Below are 24,563 nucleotides of genomic sequence, written 5' to 3' on the forward strand. Positions count from 1 at the left end.
TACGATTTCAATGCATGCATTTTTATTTGCTTTTGTATCACAATGCAGTTGTTTTGACTTGAACTAGTCAAACAAGGACAGATCAAACAAATAACAGTAATAAAATAATACTGCCAAAATTATATATATATTTCAGATTAAATGTATACAAAAACATCTATTTTTTTTTTACATTTCGTAACTACGATAAAACCTTCAGATGCATTGTACAGCTCTTAGCTTGTCAAAAACATGCACAGAAATTCACACTACATATTAAACACGTGCCGTTAGACCTGAGATCTCTCCATCTGTGACTGAAGCTGCCATCATTCATTCATCAATAATGAGATTCTTCTTTGCTTTATCCAGCCTGCCCAACACCTCACTGTACAGACCCACCATCTGCGGAGTCACATTTACATGTATTTTATTCGCACTTTTATTCACACTTATTCACATTTTCTTTTATTAACCAACATGAACAAAAGGTTTTTAATGAATATGATCTTGTCTACTAGCTGAACTACACCTCCCAATTGAACTACCTACATAGCTGTAACTGCTGCTGCTCTAAAAAAAAAAAAAAAAAAGCACCTGATTTGACCTTCGCCTTGGGTCGAGTGCTCAAACAGCTGTAGAGCAGCGTTACCTGAGTCTGATAGCTGTCCTGCAGGGAGCCCAGGTACCGTAGAAAGCTCATTCCCAGCCCGCACCACCTCTCCGCCTCGGGGTACTGGGCCAGACTGTACAGCAGGATCCCCGTGTTCCACGCTCGGGTCAGCAGCCACAGGATCTCCAGCTCTGGATAGTCCTCGGGCTGTGTGAGAAGAGAAGACACCTGTTTGTGATGGTTCAAATGGAGAAATCAGGTATTTAAATTTAAACACTAGCTGCAGAATTATATAATGCAACTTCATACTGATGCTTATGCAAGCTTTCTGCAACACTAGTCCAAGATAAAGGATACAGGCGATATTTTGAAATTAGCATCCAAATTGGCAGGAAGAGGCTGGTGAATGGAGCATCTGCTAACTGAGGCACAACTAAAAGCCCATTGAGAGAAACAGGAGATTCTTTCAAAGATGGGGATAATTGCGAGGCTGAGCTGCAGTGGGTCGTGTGTGACGGTTGCTGAGTCAACGTAACCAACTCACTGCAGTGGCTATGATGGAAAGAGCTTGCTCATAGTAGCCCCACACTTCCTCCAACACGCAGGGCTGCAACTCGGACACACCGCTCGGCAGGGTCAGCTGAATCAGGCTGTGTAAACAGTTACTGTGACACACACACACACACATAAATGTATAAGGTGTGTGTCACATGAGGAACAATTTGATGTCTTTTTGTATCTATCAGTGTGGTAACATCATTGCGTAAGTAACAAAGACTCGGCTAGTCTGACCTGCAGCGTGTGAGGTCGACCTGTGGTTGTTTCCTGTGTAGAGACAGGGTGATCCTCAGTGCCTTCTTGCACAGAATGGGGAAATGGGCTGGTGGTTCCATTGCCAAGGCTGTAGACACAAAGTACAGGTCCATCAGAGCATATACTGTCCTTTCGTACTCCACCTTTCCAAAGTTTGGGGTCGTAAAGATTTTTTTTAATGTTGTTAGAAGTCTCACCGAGGATGCATTTATTTGATCACAGCACAGTAAAAAGTGTAATAATATTACAATTTAAAATAACTGTTTTCTATTTGAATATATGTTGAAATGTAATTTATTCCTGTGATGCAAAGCTGAATTTTCATTACTCCAATCCTTCAGAAATCATCCTATAGTTTGTATTATTATCAATGTTGAAAACATTTGTGCTGTATATTTTTGTGGAAATTGCTAAAGTATTCATTTCTTTCAAAAATGTTTTTTATAAAAAAACGTACAGACCCCAAACCTTTGAAAGGTATATTTACATGCCGTCAGAATTTTACTGTCCACAAATTATTAAAATATGTAATTCTTTAAAATGGGGGCTATGGTTGGAGAAGCTGACCTGCGATCATTTCTAACAGCTTGGGCTCAATGTGATCCAGCTCCAAAACCGATTCGAGCACAGATTCAAGTTTGGTATCATTTAATTTGGCCCGGGCTTCAAACTCGTAGAGCAGCAATAATGTGTCTGTTTTGTCTTTAGGCGAAGAGCCTAATTGAGGAAAGACAGTACCAAAATCCTTACAATCCTTGTTATTCTGGAAAACGGGGTATAACTTACTTATGCATTTCTAAAAGAATAAAAATAGTATATGTGACACCTGATGCTTTGACGGTCATCCAGATCTCTTTACAGAGCTGAATGTGCTCTAGAGTCTGGGTCAGCAGCTCCGTCTGAAAGCACAGCAGATATTATACACTGCGCCCTCTGCTGGTTAGTCATGGTAACAATCAGAGAACTTAAGTGGTTTTCAACCTAGTCTACTCTGCTTGAAATGAGAGCAAAAGTGCTTGTATTTATTTTTGTTATTTTTTTGTTTTGTAGCAATATTATTTTTTTATGAACATATTAAATGTTATCTAAAAATTATATTTAATTTTTAAACCATTAAAATCAGCTACAGCAAGATACTAAACAGCCATTTTTATTTTCTTTGAAGAATTCAGCTCCTAAATGTTCTAGAATCCTTACATTTAATTTATAGAAACTAGGTCCTTTAACCTTCAAATGGTCTTTGTTTTCTGTTTACATTTCTGGGCTTCGGGGTCTATATGATATCATTTTTTATGATACATTGCATTTATGCTCGAGTACTAGGCCTTTATTTCTGTGTAAAAACTTCAGATTTATGCCGGATTTTTTTTTTTTTTTTTGACACATGAAGAAAATATAATTATTATTTTTTTTACATACCTTCAGAACAACTGAATCGAGCCCAGTTTTTTGTCTGTGTATAGATAGATAATGTATGAAAAGTCACAAAATCTTATTCCACTGAGACGAAGGGAACCTTTTTTTTTATCAAGTAAAAGTCGATTGGGGTCGTATAGACCCCTTGACCCGATTTAGGGCTGCATTTTGTTGTGAACAATGGTGACCCAAGTGGAGGGTTCGTAGCAATCTTTGAATTTCAAATAGAAACTTCCAAACCCTTTATATTATTGTGCATGTAAACATAGAACTTCAGTCCACATTCTGAATATGTGTAGTGTCAAGTTTCATACTTCATTCTTCATCATGCCCTTAGAAAGCAAACAAAACGCCTCTTACCTACTGGTTAAAGTTTATTCAGGTGAAAAAGAATGTGCGATCCACCTGTTGCTCAGTGTTATCCAAGCTCCTGCAGATCTCCAGAGAGGCAGCAGCAGCCATCAGCAGACACGTCTTCTGCCCAATCAACACAGCTCGGTCTGGGGTGCACAGCTGTGACAGCTGCCCATGCAGCCAGACATCTCACTTTAACTACACCCAACTCATGTGGATTCGTCTTTAGATAATTATAAACTAGCCTACGGCCTTTAAGAGAAACTGTACTTGAACTTACCTGTAAAGAGAGCAGAAAGAAATCCCTCATCCTCATAGGACTGTGCTCACACTGCAGGGCTGAGTTCCACGCTGAGAGTTATTAAGACGAAACATACACAGCCAATCAAACAGAACCAGCAAATAGCTAAATGTGTCTCAAAAGTAGGAGGTTTAAGAATAAGCACCAATTCTCCTGAACCAGTTGGCCTCTTCTGCTGCCTGGCCTTGTTGTGTACGGCTGATTTGTGACACTTTTTGTAGAGCTGTAAATGCAATATGCATACATCAATGCAGAGAAACATAACAGTGTAAGAAAGGTTGTGGTTATGGTTAAGCATACCTGTCTTTAGGTACGACAAGAGGGTATCCAAGTTGGCATTCCTGTTTTAATAATAGATAAGAGTGTGACACAGATACACAGCTTTTGCTGAATGTCAGAATTTTGCACCATTGATCTACTAACCTGTTTTCCTTACTAATGTGTTCCATTGTTGAAAGAACAAGTCGTACTAAACACCTAGGGGAGACAGATATCGAAATGATATTTCTGTACCAAAGATATTTGTGCTGCTCACTGATATAAGCATTATGTGCTAATGCTCACAGTGAATGTGTGACTGACCTCAAGGCAGTGAGGATTTGAGCAACATCTTGTGAGTGTTCACACACACACTCTAGGGCGTTGATGGCTGTTTCCTGCTGCTCGTGCTGTGGTGAAAAATCACTGCTGAAGTACATCCGCGGTGCTAACAATTATGTGGCATATTAACCTCCACAAATGCACAGTGACTAGTAAGTAAGCCCTGAACCGCAACGTAAAAAAATCGAGCATTTCGAGATTAAAGACGAAACAGGCTTTCATCATAGCGAGTGTTTCACAATGTGTGTGTGTGTGTTTTGTTTCAGCAAAAGAAAATTCGACAAAATTCGACATTCCATTATAGGATGTTATAAAATATACTGTGCCGAAAACACTTTTCAGACTGCATGGAGATATCCTGCTTTATGAATGAATGAATTAGGCGTTTATATAGCGTTTTCATATGTCTACTAGGAATACACTCAAAACGCTTTACAATCATAGAGAATTTCTCCTCAAAAAGCATTAGTGGTTATTAAATCTGAGGAAATCACGGGATGCGGCTAAATGATTGGATACAGAATGATGAACTTAAAATGTATCCAGAACGTATTTACAGTGAAGACGGAGACAGAATGGTTACTGTTGTATTCTCGACCCAGATAGTGTTGCCAGACGAGCACAAAAACACCTCAAAAACACTGCCACATAAAGTTTGGACCAGATTGTGATACCTACTCCGGCGGAGTCTGTGTGCTCGTCTATAGGCAACGCTATGGTAATTCTTGTTGGTAGATTAGCACCTGTGTATAATTTTCTTAAAAGCCCAGATAAAAGTAAAAAGCTACTATTTTGTGTTGATTCATGGCAGTTCGACTTCACAAGTGCATTTCTTTACACACACACACGCTCTGAGGCTGAGCCAGTGTACACACACTGTTAAGAATTCACACACTTCTATGGAAGACTGTATTATCGTAATGTTTTGACTTTAATCGTGAAATGTTTCGACTTTAATCTTGAAATGTTTTGACTTTAATCTTGTAATGTTTCGACTTTATGTTTTTACTTTAATCTAAAAATAATCTAAAAAATCGAAAAAAAATTTTATTGTATTTATTGTATTTACAGATTTTATTTTTCTACATTGTGGTTTAGGGCTTCCGTTCAGTGACTGCTGTCTTGAACCATTATTGTGGAGGAATATACAGAATCAATAGTGAGAGAACAGTTACAGCTCTAACCTCAAGGGCGATCTGCGCTGCCAGGCTAAGGAAGTTTGCTGCAGCGTTCTCGGACACTAGCAGTCTGTCCTCACTGGCGACTTTACACTGAGCCAGAGCGCCTATCTCTCTCAGAGCCAAAGCAGCTTATTTACAAACATTAAAGACAGACATTCATATCAAAAAGTCATTTTATAGTGATTTCTGGGGGTGATTTCCATTTGTACACTACTGTTCAAAAGTTTGGGGGTGGGATTTTTTTTTTCTTTTATTGTTTTCTATTTGATTATATTTTAAAATATGATTTATTCCTGTGATGGCAAAGTTTAATTTTCAGCATCATTGCTTCAGTGTCACATGATACTTCAGAAATCATTTGGTGCACAAAAAACATTTCTTATTATTATCATTGTTCAAAATAGTTGTGCTGCTTCATATTTTTTTGAAACCATGATAAAAAAAAAATTCAGGGTTCTTTGATGAATTCAAAAGAACAGTATTTATTTAAAATAGAAATTTATAACGTTATGTCTTAACTGTCTTTTAAAAAATAAACTTTTGAACAGTAGTGATGTAAGCTATCAGCCCTTGGAGTTCATATAATTAAATTTATATATATATATATATATATATATATATATATATATATATATATATATATATATATATATATATATATATATATATATATATATATATATATAGCATATCGGTTCGGTTTTCGGTAGCGTTACGCATTTTTGAACCGAAGGGTTCGTTCGACCATTTTTCCTGCCGACCAAAATTTCGTTGGGAATTTTTTTTTTCAAATGTAGGTGCGTCGCGCGTGGCAAGCGCGCTAATAATGTAAGAGACGCTGGGGTGACCACAACAGTTCCCAACATCAAATGGCAAATGTAAGCGGAACGAAACTGAGCTACTTGTTATTGTGTGGTTGACGGACCGTTTATCAGTTTGGACCAATGCAGCGCGAGCCGATCCTGATCATCAGCACTGTTACTACACAGCCAAATCCAGTAACGTTAAAGAAAACATTTGAATTCGCCACCGAAGTAATAACATCGCTGCGAGATCTAGTGAGAAACATTCACATTTCTCCGTTATCAACGGAACAAACAGCGCTGACGTGGAAGAAACTTTGAGCCAATGAACTATCCAGTGTCTACAGATCAGCAACATTCACCATTGAAGTTTGGCAGGTAGGCTATAATGCTTTCAAGTAACATCACGTCGGTTTTATTTTGACAATATGTATATAATTGCTGCCCTCAGATGTTAATCTGAACTAAAATAAACCTTTGTTTATAACTAATATTACATTTAATTTTGTCTAAGGAGCTGTTTTGGTTTATATGCTCTTAAGAAAAGTCAAGTATAGCTACATCATTGCTCAAAGTTAAAAAAAAATATCATACTTTATGATGTTAGTTTAAATACAAATATAAATTAAATCAAGAAAATTTAAATTTCTTTTTGCTGTATTGCAAATGTACCAAACCGTATCGAACAGAGCCGTTACAGAAGTGCATCGTATCGAACCAAACCATGAATTTTGTGAACCGTTACACCCCTAATATATATATATATATATATATATATATATATATATATATATATATATATATATATATATATATATATATTATATTCTATTCTATTCTACAAATTTAAAAAAGGTATTCTACACATGTACAGAGATTGGTATGCACCAGATCAATAAACTATAAAAATGTACAATTTTATTAACTGACATGACATTTCAAGGTCACAGCAGTAAAACTCTGATATTTCTAGGGTTTGCATGACCATTTCAAACCTGGCTATTTTACATTGAGACTCCTGAGACGCATATTAATTTTCCTCATCTCCTTTACCTTTCTCTGTATTGTTCATCATGACAGCGATCTTGTAGATGCTGAACTGTGTAAAAATGTTGTTTGGATTAATCCTTGCTGCCTCTTCTACAGCCTCTTTTGCCTTCAAAACAACAATCATGTAGTAAAAGTGCTGTACATAAACTTGTGTGCATGTAATGAGATGTACTTCATTATTTTTCCAACTACCTTGTCAAGTTGTTGCAAGTTCAGGAAACAGGATGTTCGGTTTCTTTGCAGTTTAGCGAGGTTGTGATCCAGCTCACCTGCTTTGTAGAAACTCAGTGAGTAGTTATACCACTCTAGAGCTTCAGAATAATTATTGGCCTATGGAAGAAGACAACAAACGTGACAGCTGTCTGGCAGAAATCACAACTACTTGATCATGGTGGAAACATACAGTACTATTTCCCTTATTTCGCAATGCAGACTTCCAATTCATTAGCTGCTAACTACAAGAACAAGTAAAGTAAACGGTAAAACTATTTGTGCTATGAACAATATATATATATATTATTGTATGGACCCCTAAACAAAGGTAATAGTACTCTGATTGCTAGTTATTTAAAGAGGTCATACAGTATAATGCCAATGGAGATGGGTAGGTTTAGGTATAGGTAAGGTGGGAAGACTGTTCTGCCAGGGTAGAGTAGTGAGATAGGAACGCTAACATTATGAAAAACTTTTTTTGCAAAGATTAATATAAATGTTAATAAAACTTTACACATACTTCTTCTGGAGTTGCAGAGGGAACATAAATAGTTGCCACTAATTCTTTTTTCAGGAGCAGCTTCTTAGCAAAACCAACGTTATACTGACCCTCGTTTATAAATCAGTCTGGTGAGAATGAATTCGCGCAAACATGAAAGCTCTGACGTTGATCATGGGAAAAACAAAACGTTATTCCCTTTGAAAACAGCGGTTCGGTTTTAGGAACATCAAAATGACTTCTGTGTTTGTTATTACACCCAAGAACAGAACACCACAATCGCTTAGACGCCATTCTGCTCCAGCGTATCAACAATAGCCGAGTATGATGACAGCTCACTCAGGGTTGGGACTGTTGAAACACTGCTGTCAATCAACAATCCTGGGAGGGGCGTCCGTTTTATTGACGTCACAAAAACGAACGGCTCAATTTGAGGCAGGGAAAAACATATAAGGAAATATAAACAAAAACACTGACTGGATGGATTTTTATCATTATATGATGGTTGTGTACAGGCACTGCCAACACACATTTCAGTACAATCAAAATGTAAAACTGCATGTACCATTATATGACCTCTTTAAAAAGAGCTGTGCAGAAGGAGACGGGAGGTGTACACATTAAACGTAAAACTTAATGTAATACTTCAAAATTTTTGGAAGCTCTATCCCACAGCAGAAGGTGGAGAGATGATAGAGTCTGTGGTGCTAGTTGCTTTCCAGTGTAATGTCCTAAAAAACAGTAAGTAAACACACAACTCAGTTAAAATTGTTTAATAAAACAACATGAAGCACATTCTTGGTGATAAACATAGAATGAAAACTACTCAGTTACTTCACTGGGTAACAAAATAATAAGTTTCGAGTACCAGTGATGGCATCCTCAATCTTCTGCTTGGCCAACAGGTCTTTGTCCCGCTGCAGCAGCAGCTCTATATGCATGAGCAGAGCAGAGCCCAGTTCAGGAGACGACTCAAAGTGCTGACACACCCTCTTCAGGAAGTCAAAGGCCAGAGGCTCCCTGAAACAACAACATGTTTAATTAATGCCTGTTCCTTTGAAGCACAGATTTCAAGAAGATGATTTTTTTTAGTCTGTTTAGAAAGATAAGAGATCATACCTGTTCTCGTTCACAAGCAATTTTACTGTGTTCAAGCACACTTCCAGAGGAACCTCATTGTCCAGTAGCTCGGACATCCCTGACAGGACGTGGGAAAGGAAGGGAAACATTTGTAGAGTGGAAAAATACTATCCACAAAAAGATTTCAGCAGTGTAACTGGGCTCACCAGATTTTACTGCATCATCTGGGCTGCAGCTTTTCACTAAGATACGAATCTTCAGGTAGAGGCCTGAAAACTGCATATGCTCCTGGAAAAAAAAGAGAAAAACAGTACGGTGTGTGCTATAGCCGAATCTGGTGTACTTTGACAAGATCTGGTTGCATTAGAATAGAAATGCTTTACCTTATTAGCCAAGTTCACAGCATGAATAGCTTTCTCCAGGTACTTCTGACAGTCCCACTCCAAATAAACTGTTGCAAGTAGTCTCAAGACTTTGGCCTGGAGGAATGGGAAATAAGATTATAATGCATTCACTTCATGCAAAAAAAAGTACTATTAAATAAACAGACAGTTGTTGGATATGGACATTAAATGTAAATGTGTTTTTTTTTACTCATTTTTTATGCTGATAAAATAATTTGTAATGAGAAAAAAAATATTACATTTTTCTAAATGCAACATTTTCATTAGTGGTCTCAGATTTTTTTTACCTCACAGTATATACGGTGTTGATGTAGCCTATATTTATATTTCTTACTTGCATCTCTGATCCAGGTGAGTATTTCACATTCATCTTGCCAATATCATAACTTTGGCTGAAATGCATAAGAAGTATAAATGTGAAGTGGAAAGAAATCTTAAAATACAAGGAAAAATGTCTTAATGGTCGGGCTGTAAAATCGATTAATTGCATCTAACATTAACGTTTGTGTATAAGAGTGAAATACACTACTTCAATGACATTAAAACAAAAGTTTGGGGTCAGTAAGATTTTAATTAATACTTTTATTCTGCAAGGATTTATTACATTAATCATGTGACAGTACAGATATTTTCTGTTGAGATGGTTTTCAGTAACACATGGTTTCTAAAATAAATAACTACTGTTCTTTTGCACTTTCTATTGATAAAAAAAAAACATGTATCACAGTTTCCACAAAAATATTAAGCAAAACAAGTGTTGTATAAATATTTAGTAAAAAAGTAAAAATTTAACATTGATAATAAGAAATGCTTTTGAGCACCAAATCAGAATATTCGTAGGATTTCTGAAGGATCATGTGACAGTTAATACTGGCTGCTGAAAATTCAGGCTTGCCATCAGGAGTTATTTTAAATTGTAATAATATTGTACAATATTACTCTGTTTATACTGTATTTCTTTACAAAATATAAAAAAAAATCATACCAATCCCAAACCTTTGAACAATAATGTATATTATAAATATACTTATACATAGAAATCCCTACCTGAGCCAAAATGTGCTTTCTTCATGCTTTCCCTGACTGTAAGTGACAACCCCAAAGTTGTAACAGATGAGAGAGAGATTTCCAGTCTAAAGGAGATTTCACAAAAAAGTCTTTATATTTACTTTTTATAGTCTGTATTTTCTAAATCCCTCTAAATCAGAATAACCCAATGACACCCCTAAACATGCTGACAACAACAGCTTGTTCACCTCTTTAGGGAGACGGAGAAGCATTTCTTTACATCGCTGCATGCATGACACTGCCTCCTGATGTTGCTCCTGAGAAACTGCCTATACAGAATACACACAAGATAACTTAAATTTTAAGGGGAAAAAAGTCAACATTTTTGTGTAAATTGTAAAAAAAATAATAATAAAAAACCAGCCCTAAACTCTCTCAAAGACAATTTTAGAAGAAATTTTAAGCTTTGTAGTCACTGCACATTGCTAAGCAGTTCTGCTCACAGATTCAGCTTGATAAGACAAAATCCGCAGCAAGTCTTTCTCTATGTCTCCCTTTGGTGCGTTTATATCTTCTACACAATCTCCATGGGAAGTTAGTCTGCTGTAAAGAGTCTCCAGGCTCTGTAAAAGTAGCATATTTTTTTGTTTCTTGTTATTACAGTCCCAACGGATTTGAATAATATTACAGGTATTTTTAATGTTCCAATATCCAATAACTATATATTTTTATTTTTGACATGCATCTATTTATTCATACATACATTGACAGCCATCCTCAAAAAAACATCAGCAAGTTTGGGTTGTTTACAATCAAGCCATTTTCTCCCTGTTTTACTGGCCATCTAAGGAACAGAGATTTCAGTGTTTTAGTGATTTACAATAAAATATGACCGGAATGTGCACAAATTAACAAATATACAGTGCCTTAACCCCTTCATCCATCCCTGTCTTATGCATGAATGTTAAATTTGAATAGGCTAAACAAATAAAACTGCTGGAAAAAGTGAGTGACTAACCAGTATCTGTTTGCGAACAAAAGACTCGGATGGGTTATTAGGCCCGCATAAATACAGAAGTCTGCATGCCACATGACGCACTGAAACATGAGTTTGTAGTGTATCAAATAATTGACATCTGTGAAAACATCTGGAGATGCACTTTAAAACTTTCTTTTGTTAGTATATTGTGAAATAAACAGTGACAGAAACAGACAGACTGACCGCCAGATCCATTAATAGACAAACAGAAAGATACTGAGAGACAGACAGATCGACCTTTGGCCTTTTGTCCTTCTGTAATAGTTGAGCCAACACGTTTGGTCACAGCCCAGTTCCACAACTGGATGCCGACTTCCTCCAACTACAAAAATTGATCATTTTTTTTTTAAAATTCAATATCTGAGCATAATTACCAGATTTCAATGGCTTCTATTTGTTAACATAAAAAGAAGAAGATAATGTCAGTTATGTCGAGACAATTAAGACGTGATTGTGACATAAGACCTAAAAAATAACACATGATCTTTAAGGGCTTCCGTGGATTTCAACTGAGGTTAGGATACCTGTGAATCCTGTAGTTTTGCTGCGCCATCTAGAGTTAAGATTTCTTTGAAGAGCGCCTCAATCACTTCATCTAAATTTGAATCGGCCTGTATGTGGAGAAGCTTCTCTGACAGACCTGTGAAAGAGAGTCTATCTTCAAACACGAAACAGCTTCACATACTGTGTTAAAACACTTCATGACGAGGTAAATTGAAATAATTCAAACAGATGATAGGCTACTAAAATGACTAATAATATTCAAAAGAGATTAACCAGCATAGCTTATCCCTGAAGCAACGTTAGATAACTACCACATATCTTCGTATAATATAGCCAGGCTATTCTTACTTTTTACATCGACTGCAAACTGCTCCATATTACTCTCCATTTTGTATATTTTAATACACAAGTAGAGTCACGTAATTTAAAATTTATCGTGTCAGTAGTTTCTGTGTGACCGTGACAAAAAGCACCTCTCTCGACCGTCCGCCGCCAAAACAAACGCGCGCGACGCCAAAACCCAGTATGACCTCGCGTGCTGAACTCTTAGTGTAATACTGCTGTATGGCCACAAGGTGGTGTCTCACATACGGTTATTTATCATTCAACTCCTTCAGATATTTCATATTCAGATTTAAGCAGCTTTATGGGCGTGGTAAATCAAAGCTTATCATTGCTACAACAATAAAGCTAATTATTTAGCAACTTAGTAGATTACAATTTGCTTTATGCATTATATATAATATTGAATAAATATAAGGACAGATGTATTATTTCAGATAACTGAAGAACTACTGTTTTCAAGTGTACATGCTGCTATATATTTAGAGTTCTCAACTTTGTCCTTGTTGAAAGGTTTGAACCTTATGGTATAATAGCATTGTTTTAGCATGATATCCATCACCTTGTGGCATTAGAACCTCATTCATTCACCTCAAAGAAAACATGAGTTGATGATAATGCTGGGTTTTTGTTTTAACAGAGGAGGTCATTGTTGAGCTGAAGGAAAGAGCTCAAGCTGTGTACACATAATCGGTTGTGAAGTCTCTTATTGTGTTCACTGCACTAGATTCAAAAATAAGATGTCTTAAAAGCCCACTCCTCTCAGTGCGCGGCTTCCAGCAATTGTTTCTGCCTGAGTCTTATCTAGCCACCGCGCTGGCCTGAGGGAAATGTGTGATCAGTTCAGAGGGCTGATTGCACAGGAGAAAGAAAAAAACAAACATGATCCTTGTGGCAAGTGGTCAGAGAGAAGCACAAATATTTCCTAAAGTCAGCTACATAAATAATATTAAAATAACAGATATATTTATACGTTTGTGCCAGATTTAAAAATAGTAGCCTACTTTGGTTGTAAATTCATTAGTTGTTAGATAAATATTATTTTGTTGTAGATTCAAGAAATACCTAAATCAGATCATCTCTGTTGCCAAACCAGGAAACATAACCAGATTTTCCTCAAATAGTATGCATTGATTTCAAGCTTCTTTAAATAAAACAAAAATACAGGCATTTTTAATTATTTTATAAATAAATAATAATTTACATATAAAATAATGCATAATAAAATGATTTATTAAATATAAATGGCATCATTTAAATAGGCTATATAGCCTAAACCTCATCAAAAGTAGAAATAGCCTAAACTAAAACCTGAACATTACAGCTACCTTCACTTTGAGTCACAAAAGCAATCGGTAAACTGTTATCTCTACTCTTTAATCACATTATCCTCCAATCAATATTGAAGAAAACCACACATTAAATCTCATCAGTAGCAAACTGTATTAAACTGTACTATATTCTGACACAGACCTTTTTGATTTCTGCTCTAACAGATTGACCATCTTATTCTGTGCATTTAAAGTATAGATAAGGGCATGAATGGACAATGTGTTACCAAACGTTGCGGGGAGCGTGTCCTCATTTGTAGCATCAAAAAGACAAACAGTCTGTAGTGCATCCATTCACCATGGGGTGTTGGAAGGTGAAAAGAAGCCCTGTGATTATTTACATTGATATAAAATTAGCTACACATCCTGTTTCTGGAGTTAAAAATAAACCTTGTAAATGTTTTTGCAAGGTATTTTTTTCTGAGAAGTTATCAGACAATGCCTGTTTACCTTTGAACCTAGATATTTTAGGTAACCTACTCTTCCCGGGGGGTCGATAGAGTTTGGTTAAAATAATGCAGTTGAAATGCCTATATTCTGCACACAGTCATGACATTCATAGAGCCATTTGGGTGGGACATTTCACTGAGATGAAATACACCTTTCATTAAAGCGGACAAAAAGAGCACAAACATTTACTTCAAGATATTCTGTCTTGTAAGAATCTGAATCAAGCAATATCTTAATTGAGTTAAGGCAGGAAAAGTGCGCCAGAAGTGCATTAGGAGTATCGCATGCAGTTACTATGGTGACGTTGCGTCCTTCCGTCCTTGCTTCATATAAAGCCTTCAAGAGGAAAACCCCGGCAGAAAAGTCAAAGGCAGTGGGATGGTTTATCAGTCGCTTGGCATTATAAGTTGTTTTCATTGTTATATTATTGTTAAACCTTCTTTATACAGTCTAGTTTGTGAAATTTCAATCACTCAGTTTTAGGAAGGAAGCGCAAACTTCGCACCTGCCCACGGGAGTAGTTTGGAGTTGCTCCACTCGTGTTTGTACCGGGGCAGAGGCGCAGTACCGTACGATACCTGTACAGTCACTGAGAGACTAGGAGACGTGTTTTCATTATAGAGGCATCACTGAAAGAACAATCTCTGGCATAACAACGGGAACTATACGCATAACTCGACATCAAGAGACATTTCGGTCCAGGTGGACTACAACAACTAGGCTACATCAAATAGAAAGTGACAGTATACGGAATATCTTTCGGCACGTTATTTTAACCATCGAAATGACTTGTGTTCAACCCTCAGTCAAAGGCTTCTTCACTTTTCAGCTGCTTTTTAATTACTTCTCAAGTGGTGAGTGTCGCTTTTTGCCATTTTTCTGCGCTTTAAGTGAAGCTGCACGCGATGTTTTGCTATCTTTGGGCTGCTGTTGTACAGATGCGGCTTGAAGTTCAGTTCTCATCCTGATCTGCAAAGTAAATAAATACGGATAGGCTAATGATGAAACATTTTAGTGTTATACTAGATTCAAATTACATCACTTATGGCATTGAATTAATATTTAGGTCTGTGGCTTGCTCTTATGTTGCACTTTTTAAACTATTTAGACTTCAATTACTGCTGAGGAGAAGAAACTCTGAAAACACATGTGATCTTGTAGAAATTGCATTTATTGTAACAAATTAAACAGATGGGCACAAATATGTTGGTACACTGATTAACAATTTTCATCATTGTATGAACATATGATGAGTTTTTAAAATAAGGTATGGATGTCATTTCTCAAAACCCAACGAGCTGCCTACCTCAGAATGTTTTTGAGGGGGTGTAGCATTTTTGAGATCATATGTGGCATATGTGCCAAATAAATCATAAGTATCTGTTCAGGGTTCCCAAATTTTGGGTAGCTGGGTTTTGAGACTCAACCATCAGCGCTCTGCACTCTGGCACTAACTGAACCACGCATTTATCAAGCAGGAGAGGTTTTATCCTTAAATGATTTTACTGACATTTACTCAATTATGGCGAGCCCAAACATATGGTACATTTTGTTTAATGGTCCACAGCTATGGAAGAACAGTTTGTCTTTGAATAACTCAACTAGCCCCATGGGAATAGTTTAGTTATTCGATGAATGAACACATTGTGATGGAAATATCAGGTGTGTGTTTTTATAACATTCAAAACAGTTTATTGTAAATGGGTTGTTTGGGCACATCTCCAGTTCTAGTGTTGTTGAGTTTGAGGAAAGAATATGTGTTTACACGAGAAAGTATATTGTTGACACTTGGCTGCTTGGTTTTCTGGCTGCAGCTCTTTATAACAAGATGGATAGTAAAAGGTGGATGCCATTGTTCATTGTGACACAACAGTTGTGCACTACAGATACAGGTCTTCCTCCTACTGTCCAAACAAACAGAAGCTCTTACTCTCATCCAAACAGAGGAAATACTGCTCCCCCCATGACTTTTTGGGTCTTCAAGCTTTGTCTACAAGGTCTCCAAGTAGATTTCCTTCGCTGTCCTCACGCAGAGCGTGGGAAAGACACATGAAGGAAGCGGATGGAGAGGCAGGAGGTACCCTTGAATTGTTCTTGCAGTAGAGGTCACGGAAATGTGACATGCTACCTGAGTAAAGATTCCTTCCCCAGACTTCTTGCTTGCTCCTCTACTCCAAATGTGTGTCAGTCGTCACAGACAATGGTAGAGCGGAAGAGCATGCCATTATATTTCATATGTCAGGGGTGTATGGTTAATCCATTAGTCAGAAATAGGGCATGGATACAAATAAAATGTCAGCCTGTTTATGGTGGGGGATTGTGATTATTTCAGATCAAACATTTTGTTAGCGCAATTATGTGAAATGATCCATGTGATTTCTTAAGTATTAACAATTCAGTTTTCTAGTTTATGAAATTGAAACTGTTACAGTGCATATTAAGAAATGCAAGGTGAGTCAGAGTGACTATCAAACTTTAACTTTGAACTTTACACATTTAGAGAAGTGAAACACTTCTTAATTTGGTTGTTAGAAGTTACTTACTGGAATGAGAAGGAAGTATGTTTTAGAGAAACTTTTAATAATGCCACTGTGTAGATATAACGCATCTTGAAATGATCCAGAAATTGCGCAAGGCTCTGTTTTAAAAATTTGCTGGACCATTTAAAGGTGAAAATATTCCAGGAATTTTACACATCTGAGAACCCTTCACATTACATTACTTTTCAGAACACACTGAATATGTGTTAGCGCACTCGTACTGGCAACTTTAACATCACAACTTTACAGTAAAAAATATTTAATTACTGGCTTGACAAATTAGGCCTGTTTCACATTGCATGCATAAGCAGCACATAGGCAATGGATCCAGTAACTGCTATGCAGGCTTACTTTGTGCTTTCAGACTGGATGCATTTATGCTGAGTAACAGAGATAGTCTTGGTAATGGCAATAAATTGTAAAATGATTATCAGGAGTTGGCCCTCAAAAAGTTGAAGGGATAACCCAAAAAGGAAAATTGTCATAATCTACTCACCTTCATGTAATTCCAAACCTGTAGGATTTTCCTTCATCTTCGGAACACAAATGCAGATCTTTTTGATGAAATCTGAAAGTTTTCTGTCTCTCCATAGACGTATATACGCAACTGAAACTTCGCCGCCCCATAAAGTTCATAAAGAGATCATAAAATTATATTCATATTAATCCGAGTCTAGCGGTGTATCCATTTTTTTCCCGATCACTTGATATAACAGATTTATTTTGGATTTTATTCACATTTGAACATTGATCTGCAAACATTAACAGAAGCTCAACTGTACCTGCTTGACGCGCAAGAACCAACGAAGTAAGCTCAGACGTCCTGCGCAACACGATAATGAACCTCATTGGTTTGCAGGTCAAGTGAACGCTTGAGTTTCAGTTTAGCACAACTGGTGTATGAGTTGGTGAATGTTTGTGAATAAAAGCCTAAATTCAATCTGTTCATCATATTGTGTCTCTTCAGAAATCGTTTAGTAATCCACTCAATTTCTATGGATTAGTTTTATGATCTCTTTGTGAACCTTTTGAAGTGTCAAAATTGCTCAGCTGTCTATGGAATGACAGAAATCTCTCAGATTTGATCAAAAAGATCTTCATTTGTGTTCCGAAGATGGGCGAAAGTCTTACAGATTTTCGTTTTCATTTCAGGGTGAACTATCCCTTTAATAGAGTGCCGAAGTTGCGTCGTCACTCTGTACGTCAAAACGCAGAAGTGAGTTAGCCTTTTAGCACTACCGGTTCCCTCGCTCTAAAGTTTATGGGATTTTTGAATGGGTTTTTGCTAAATCACCTGAAATAAGGTCTGTGGTGAACAAAGCCTCTAAATATTTTCATGTTTTGATCTATGACATAGAACACACAGTAATAATGTGTTTTTAAAAAACTTTATATAGGTTTCAAAATGTATAAATTTTGGATTAACTTGTAAAGATTATCTTGATAGACAAAAAACGTGTCACAACTCTTTTTTAAACACAGATCTTATTTTTTGCGATTTTACAAATGTCTATGGGGAAAATGCATTGCTTTTCAACTGAGGGAACCCATGCGCCGCTAGCTTCCGAGTTGTCCTACAAAGTGACGTCATCACTTCGGCACTCTAGATAAATCTTATTTCTGTCACAACAACTCTCTGGGCCCTATTTTAACTATCTAAGCACATGGTCTAAAGCGCAGGGCGCAAGTTCACTTAGAGCGTGTCCGAATCCACTTTCGCTTGTTTAACAACAGAACAAATGGTCAGCGCTGCACCAGGCGGATGGTCTAAAAGGTTTGTCACCTCACCCTATACTCTTAAATCTGCAGTCCGTAGCTTTTTTGTGGTTAAACATTATCCAAAATACACACATTAATAATGTTTTTAACTCCAGTGGTACTGGTGGATTTCCGCGGGAGATTCGAGTATGTCTTTGCGTCATTACGTCACATCTGTATAAAAGAAGGAGTTTCTGCTAGTCGGCTATATTGCGTGTGAGGATGTTGGAGATTTATAGACTTTTCTCACTGCACTTAACGGAGTAGTTCACTTTTTTAAAAAAAAATTGCTGATAATTTACTCACTCCCATGTCATCCAAGATGTTCATGTCGTTCTTCAGTCGAAAAGAAAATAAGGTTTTTGATGAAAACATTCCAGGATTTTTCTCCATATAATGCACTTTACTGGTAACCAAATGGTTCAATTTCCAAAAGACAGTTTCAGTGCAAACTGCAAACTGTTCAAAGGGCTTTAAACGATTCCAGACAATGAATAAGGGTCTTATCAAGCGAAACGAATCAGTTTGCACTGAAACTGTCTTTTCGATGCACACGTGCATGAATATGTATTTATAAATATATACAAAATAATTATACAGCACACACACACATATTATGTAAACTCAGTTTTTATTTTGGATGCGATTAATCACAATTAATCTTTGCACAGCCCTAATTTTAATCTAAATAATAATTAATCTGGACGAAACAGAACCTAAACTGCTCTGTGTACTGCTTACAGTGTGTGCATCAAGCCTGACAGACTATATCCCACAGTGAAATATGGTAATATGGGCATTTAAAAAATATATTTATACACAAATTCTGTGCATTACTACACAGTCAAAATAATTTCAGAAACTCTACTCGCACCTTGCTACACAAGGTATCCCCTCACCTCTCAGTGTTCTGCACATTCTGTAAACTATGAATATGGGTGGCAAAATAATTGTTTGAATATGTACTAGACTGTGTAGTGCCTGGGTTGAACTTGATTACTTTGAGTTTTTTTTTTTTCTGGATTACATTTTTTTTAAAGCTCAGGAACAACTGTAGTGTTCCTACTGAACAGCAGCAGAAGTGCATGTTGGGAGGAATACAGTAGGTAGGGGTCAGCCAAGTGCAATTCAAGCTCATCCACTCATCCCACAGCGGTGGGGTAGCTCACGAGTAGAGACTGTGCAGTGTGCTTTCTTGCTTGCTTTCTTTATTATTGCAATCTCCCCCCTCATGAAACATTAAAAGTACTGCATTAAATTATGTTGACATGTTTCTCTTCTCTCAAACTTGTCGGAATTAGTAAGACAGCCAAAGAAATTTTTGTACCGTGTTTTTTTTGTCATTTGGTATTTCATCCAAGTTGACTTCTCCCTTTGACACACAAATGTGATAGCTGCCCGTGTTGGGTTATATTGCAATTTCAAGGAGAATCTTCTGCATGAAGAACAGCAAAATCCCCTGAGCTCCAAAACATATTGTGGGAGATTATGGGATTCAAATCCACTTACTATTTCTAGGGTTTGTCATATTCTATGGTTTCAATATTATGATATGACCAGAATTGCCACTCAGTTTAGCTAGATGTTGTTTATTTAATTAACCATCTTATTTTTTTCGTATAGGTTGAGTGTGTTCGGTTTTTGACTCCACGTTACAAAGACCAAACCAGGAACTAATAAAATCTACATTCTCCATTGCTGTTGTCTTAACCTAGCGACTTGGCAGGGAGCAGTAGTTGTAGCAGAGGGACTTGCAATAAGAGAACACTTCAATGAATGAGAAGGCAGGCAGCACAGTTGGAGGTGTAGTAGCAACTTTTTTAATGGGTGGTCTTTAGATTTGTGAAGAGTTTACCATTAAGTCTGCTTTTTGCACCTTTGTCTGACCACATGAATTATAGTACATTTAAGCAGACATACCATTTTATTACACGGCTCTCTGAAATACTTGATTTTAATTGGTTATTTGTGTAATTTTACTGTCACATTTTCCATGCTTCTTGTGACATCTCTCTCTTCTCAAATAAAAATAATACTAACAAACTTATTATTATTCCAATGTAATTTCTTTACTTGGTGAACAGCCTTAATTATTGGTATAACATACAGATGGACAGTCAAACAATACAAGAGCTGATCTGTCTGGGTTTATTTTGGTGGGAAGAACTAGCTGACATTACCAGACATATTACATGATTTATGATATAAGCATAGATGACGATCACAGTTGTAAGGACAGTGTGTTTTGTTATGTTCGTAATACAATAGATCTTACAAAACATTATGTTTTTGTCAAAAATCATAGTCAGCTTAAATAGACACATATAGACATTTTACATGTCCCAGAAGGGTGCTTTGTCTTCTTTCAAAAAAGACAGGAAAGAAATTAATATGTGATTGGTCCCGTTCAAAGGTCGCCTGATGTTCGGTTCTGTGCCCATAGAGATGCTTACTATTGTTTGACGTTTTTTTTTTTTATTTGTCAAGAAGCCTTTGTTGTTTGTAAAGCTTTGAAATCATAATGGATATTGCAGCAAGGTTAAATGATTTATGAATTACCATTGTTGTGTAAGCCCAAAAAAGATTCCCCCTGCCCCGTCCTCAGAGACCGCTTTACTGGCAACTGTGCATCACATGGGTGGACGGGAAGCACGGGCAGTCTTGTACCAGCCACAGAGTAGGGAATTCCGCATATTATGACCGATGCTTACTGGGCAGCGACAGGATTTCCTCTGTACAAAAGACAGTACACAAGTAAATTGAATTGCATCTGTAAAAAAATCTCAAACATCATCTGACTTCATAAGTTCCAGATTTTTTAACATCCACCAGGGACCAATGACACATTTTGGTTTCTGAACAGTTGTTGGCTTAAATGTTTCCAAGACTTGTCTTTAGCTTTCCATGGAAAACCCACACATCATTTTGATGTAATTTAGAGATTTATGCGCCTCCCATCTCACACTCAAAATTCAAACCAATCGTCTTTGTGAAAGTTCCTCTACTTATTTGGACTTGAAGATTCTCTTGTTCCCTCGCAAAACTACACACATCTATTAATATGCCATGATTAACTGATTGCATGATTGTGGGAGGTCAGGAGGAACAGAGCCTTGTGACAGTGGCATGCCATTTACTGTAGGCTGATCATGCTGAATATGGCATCTGTAGCATCAGTCCTGTGTTTTTTTTTCCTTGCTTCCATTTTATTTTTAATTGGCTTTAATGGAAACCAGGTCCCAGGCCCCTTGAAGCACCACAACAAGCCTCATTTTTGGCATTTTTGAGTCTCTGTGATGGAAGAATGCTGTACACAGCTGTTGGAGAGGGGGGCAAAGTGCCGCGCTGAGGTCAGCACTGGGCAGACATCAGGGGCAGGTGGGGGTCTGTGTGCTGTGGGAATACGTGGGTGTACAGGGACAGAGACAAGAGGTTTTTATGAGAAAGTGCTCTCCTTAAGTGGGCTGCTGGGGGCCCCTGCTGAACAGGGCAGCTGTGAAGACAGCGAGAGTTGTTGGGTTTTATAGGATGTGATTCACTGTATCTGTTTGCGTGCAGGGGTACATCTGTGAATGAGGCTTAGAGGAAAATATGAATATTTGGATGTCAGCAGGAATTAATAATTTTCAATAAAAAGTATCTGGTATTAGACCAAATCTACTGTGCGGCCGGTAAACATATTTCAGAGCAGTCAAAACAATATCGACTCACTCTGACTAAATATCTCTCTTTCAGTACAGTGGGAACAGCAGTATCTTCTAGTTGAAGATACTAGATGTAACAGATGTACAGTGTTTCTAAAAACATCCTAATGAGAACATGTTGAACATTTTGTCCTTATGAAATTTATAGGAAATATAATTCATGATGGATTGTCTGAGACGGGCATACAGTTACTGTCTGACACCAACAACATTACAGCAAAGACATTTTTAATGTGTTTTATTTCATGTGGAAATGTAAATCTTTTACAACTCTTAGAAGAAGATGTCCAAATATCTACAGAACAGATGTGTAAAAAAAAAAAAAGCTTTCAGCTCAATAAGAGAGTCACCGTAGGGGAGGTTATTTTTTGACTAGGACAGCTGGGGTTATGTCTGGTTATGTCTCTTCTGGGCAGAGGGATAATATCAAGCTGATAGAGGTGTGTGCTTAACGTGAAAATCTCTGGCTACATCCGCTACCCTTAACTGACTTTGTACTGTGAAACAATAATGATGTTGTAGCATATTAAGAGGAAGTTCATATTAAGTGGCAGTGTTGGTGTGGTAAGTTCATTCTGGCGAATGCAGCTGTGTTTTTAAACCATTTATGAAAACTAAATTGTGCTATTGGTCGGAGAATGTACTGATAATGACTTCATGGTATCTGGTATGAGACTGTCAAGTAAGGTGGGTGAAGATTAGAAGAGAACATAATGCAATTATCATCCAGATTGTAATACACAAATCTTTTTAAAAGATCATCTTGTGTTTTGAACACTGATGCTGTTACAAAAATTTCCATTCTAAAATCTTAAGTAAAAGTGAGACTGTTCTACATGAGATTTTTTTTACTCAAATCTTACCAAAACTATTGTTAGATATTTACACCTCTTTTCATTTGGCGACTTAAAAATGTGACACTCATGCATGAGGCACTGAAAAAGTGAAGAAAAACATTAAAAACCGTGAAGCTGTCCACAAAAATGTGTCTTTGCATTCTACTGTACGCCACTTCCGACGCATAAGTTGTGATTTATAAAAACAAAACTTGACGGCAAAATTTGCGCACCTGCACTCAAACTCTGACCCATGCGTATGAATGTTTTGGAGAAGGAGCAGTTTGGCGACACCAATGGTGAGCTGGAGTTAAATGTCTTTTTGATCACTTTTAAACAGAAAATCTAAGGAAATTATACATCTAAGATAATACAAATATAATTTCACTCAGAAAACCTATCACTTGAAGCAAATATCCATCCCTTCTTAAATATCTGCTCAAGCGAGTGCGTTGGGCCGTTTATTGAAACTGACGCAGATGAAGTGAAACCGTAAATCTTCATTATGAGTCCATCATAAATAGTGCATGTTCATAATAACAGTTTAAATAAATAAATGAATGATTTAAACTATGTTTTACTTCTGATATAAACATTTAGATTAAATATGTCATTCTCATTAAGGGTGTTAAACACTTAAACTACATGATATCATTACTGAGAAGTTACAATATTTTTATATTCAATAAATATAAATATTTGTTGTGGATGTGATGTTTTTGAACATTTCCTCTGGCATGCTGTCTGTGTTGTAATGTGTTACCTACATAGACAATTGCTTATCAGGATATCAGATTGTCTGAGAAAATGGTTTCGTGCAAATAATGCACGACAAGGTCTTTCTGTTTCCATTAAAAATATAAAGCAATTAAAATACTATTTGGCCAGTGGAAAAGATTGAGAAAAACTTTCTCTGAAAAGCATTTTGCACAATTTTATTTTATTTATTTAAAAAGCAAGGGAAGGATGGGCTACTAAATGATTTTTATTAATGTAATGTGATGGCACTCGTATTTCATATTTTCCTAATGTCTTGTACAGTTAAACATGTTATCATGTGGATGAATAATCATATGCAAATGATATGCAGATGAGTATGCATAGTAAAACTAGGCGTTAAAATCTCCATATTTGGTTATTTCGGGGTGGAGACGCATGTACGTACGCGCATTCTTCCGCTGACTGGGATTTATAAAGTAAATTCTGTGCAGGTTCTGGCATACGCACGGTTTTATAAGTCTGAATTTTTTGCGTACGACATTTTTGGCTTTCGGCGCACGTACATTTTAGTAAGGATTCTACGCGCAGTTTTATAAATTGGCCCCTGGTCTTTTTGTCAGGCGAGGTTTCCCAGAAGACTGAAAATCCAAATATCATTTTTGCCTGGTGACACAAATAACTTGCATTACAGTGCCACAGCACAAAGAAGTCAGGGAGGAGGTTCAAAAGAAGGAAATCACTTATGAGATGACTGTCAACTGTCCTGGGCAGCAGAGGGAATGATACCACTTCCTGTACCCAGCGGACTCATGGCTCCTATCATCAGCTTTACCTGGCCCCAGACCAGCAGTGAACCTTCACTGTAATAATAGCACACAGAAGAGATCTCAAGAGATCTAAGTTAAATGAAGCTCCTTATCGGAGTATAAAAAGGTGGCATTATGCAAAGGACTGACTGATGTGAAGGATGTGTTTAAGGACATCTGATTCATCTGGGTCTGTGTTGTTCTCTCACACACATGCTG

General features: G+C 37.0%; 2 protein-coding genes across 2 annotated transcripts in view; one reads left to right on the top strand and one right to left on the bottom strand.

Annotated features, from left to right (window-relative positions):
- Positions 1-10: 10 nt before the first annotated feature.
- Positions 11-12,371, bottom strand: tex11 (testis expressed 11). Its single transcript, XM_089134888.1, has 29 exons — positions 12,206-12,371; positions 11,878-11,993; positions 11,591-11,675; positions 11,333-11,412; positions 11,078-11,158; positions 10,818-10,937; positions 10,563-10,643; positions 10,354-10,439; positions 9,641-9,698; positions 9,286-9,381; positions 9,109-9,190; positions 8,942-9,020; positions 8,691-8,842; positions 8,468-8,553; positions 7,303-7,440; positions 7,114-7,216; positions 5,261-5,385; positions 4,059-4,144; positions 3,900-3,953; positions 3,777-3,817; positions 3,622-3,699; positions 3,456-3,526; positions 3,227-3,343; positions 2,232-2,304; positions 1,973-2,122; positions 1,385-1,493; positions 1,137-1,257; positions 632-799; positions 11-384 (listed from the first exon to the last, which is right to left on the bottom strand). The coding sequence occupies exons 1-29, from the start codon at positions 12,243-12,245 to the stop codon at positions 313-315; spliced, it is 2,748 nt and encodes a 915-aa protein (XP_088991014.1). The 5' UTR covers positions 12,246-12,371; the 3' UTR covers positions 11-312.
- Positions 12,372-14,330: 1,959 nt separating this feature from the next.
- Positions 14,331-24,563, top strand: part of kdrl (kinase insert domain receptor like) — a 47,507-nt gene continuing 37,274 nt past the window's right edge. Inside the window, exon 1 of the mRNA XM_039664627.2 lies at positions 14,331-14,834. Coding sequence (XP_039520561.2) covers positions 14,765-14,834 — 70 coding nt within the window. The 5' untranslated portion in view covers positions 14,331-14,764. The remainder of the gene's footprint in view (positions 14,835-24,563) is intronic.

Source organism: Pimephales promelas, chromosome 9 (assembly GCF_988280905.1).
Source record: "Pimephales promelas chromosome 9, fPimPro1.hap1.1, whole genome shotgun sequence".
Taxonomy (NCBI): Eukaryota; Metazoa; Chordata; class Actinopteri; order Cypriniformes; family Leuciscidae; genus Pimephales; species Pimephales promelas.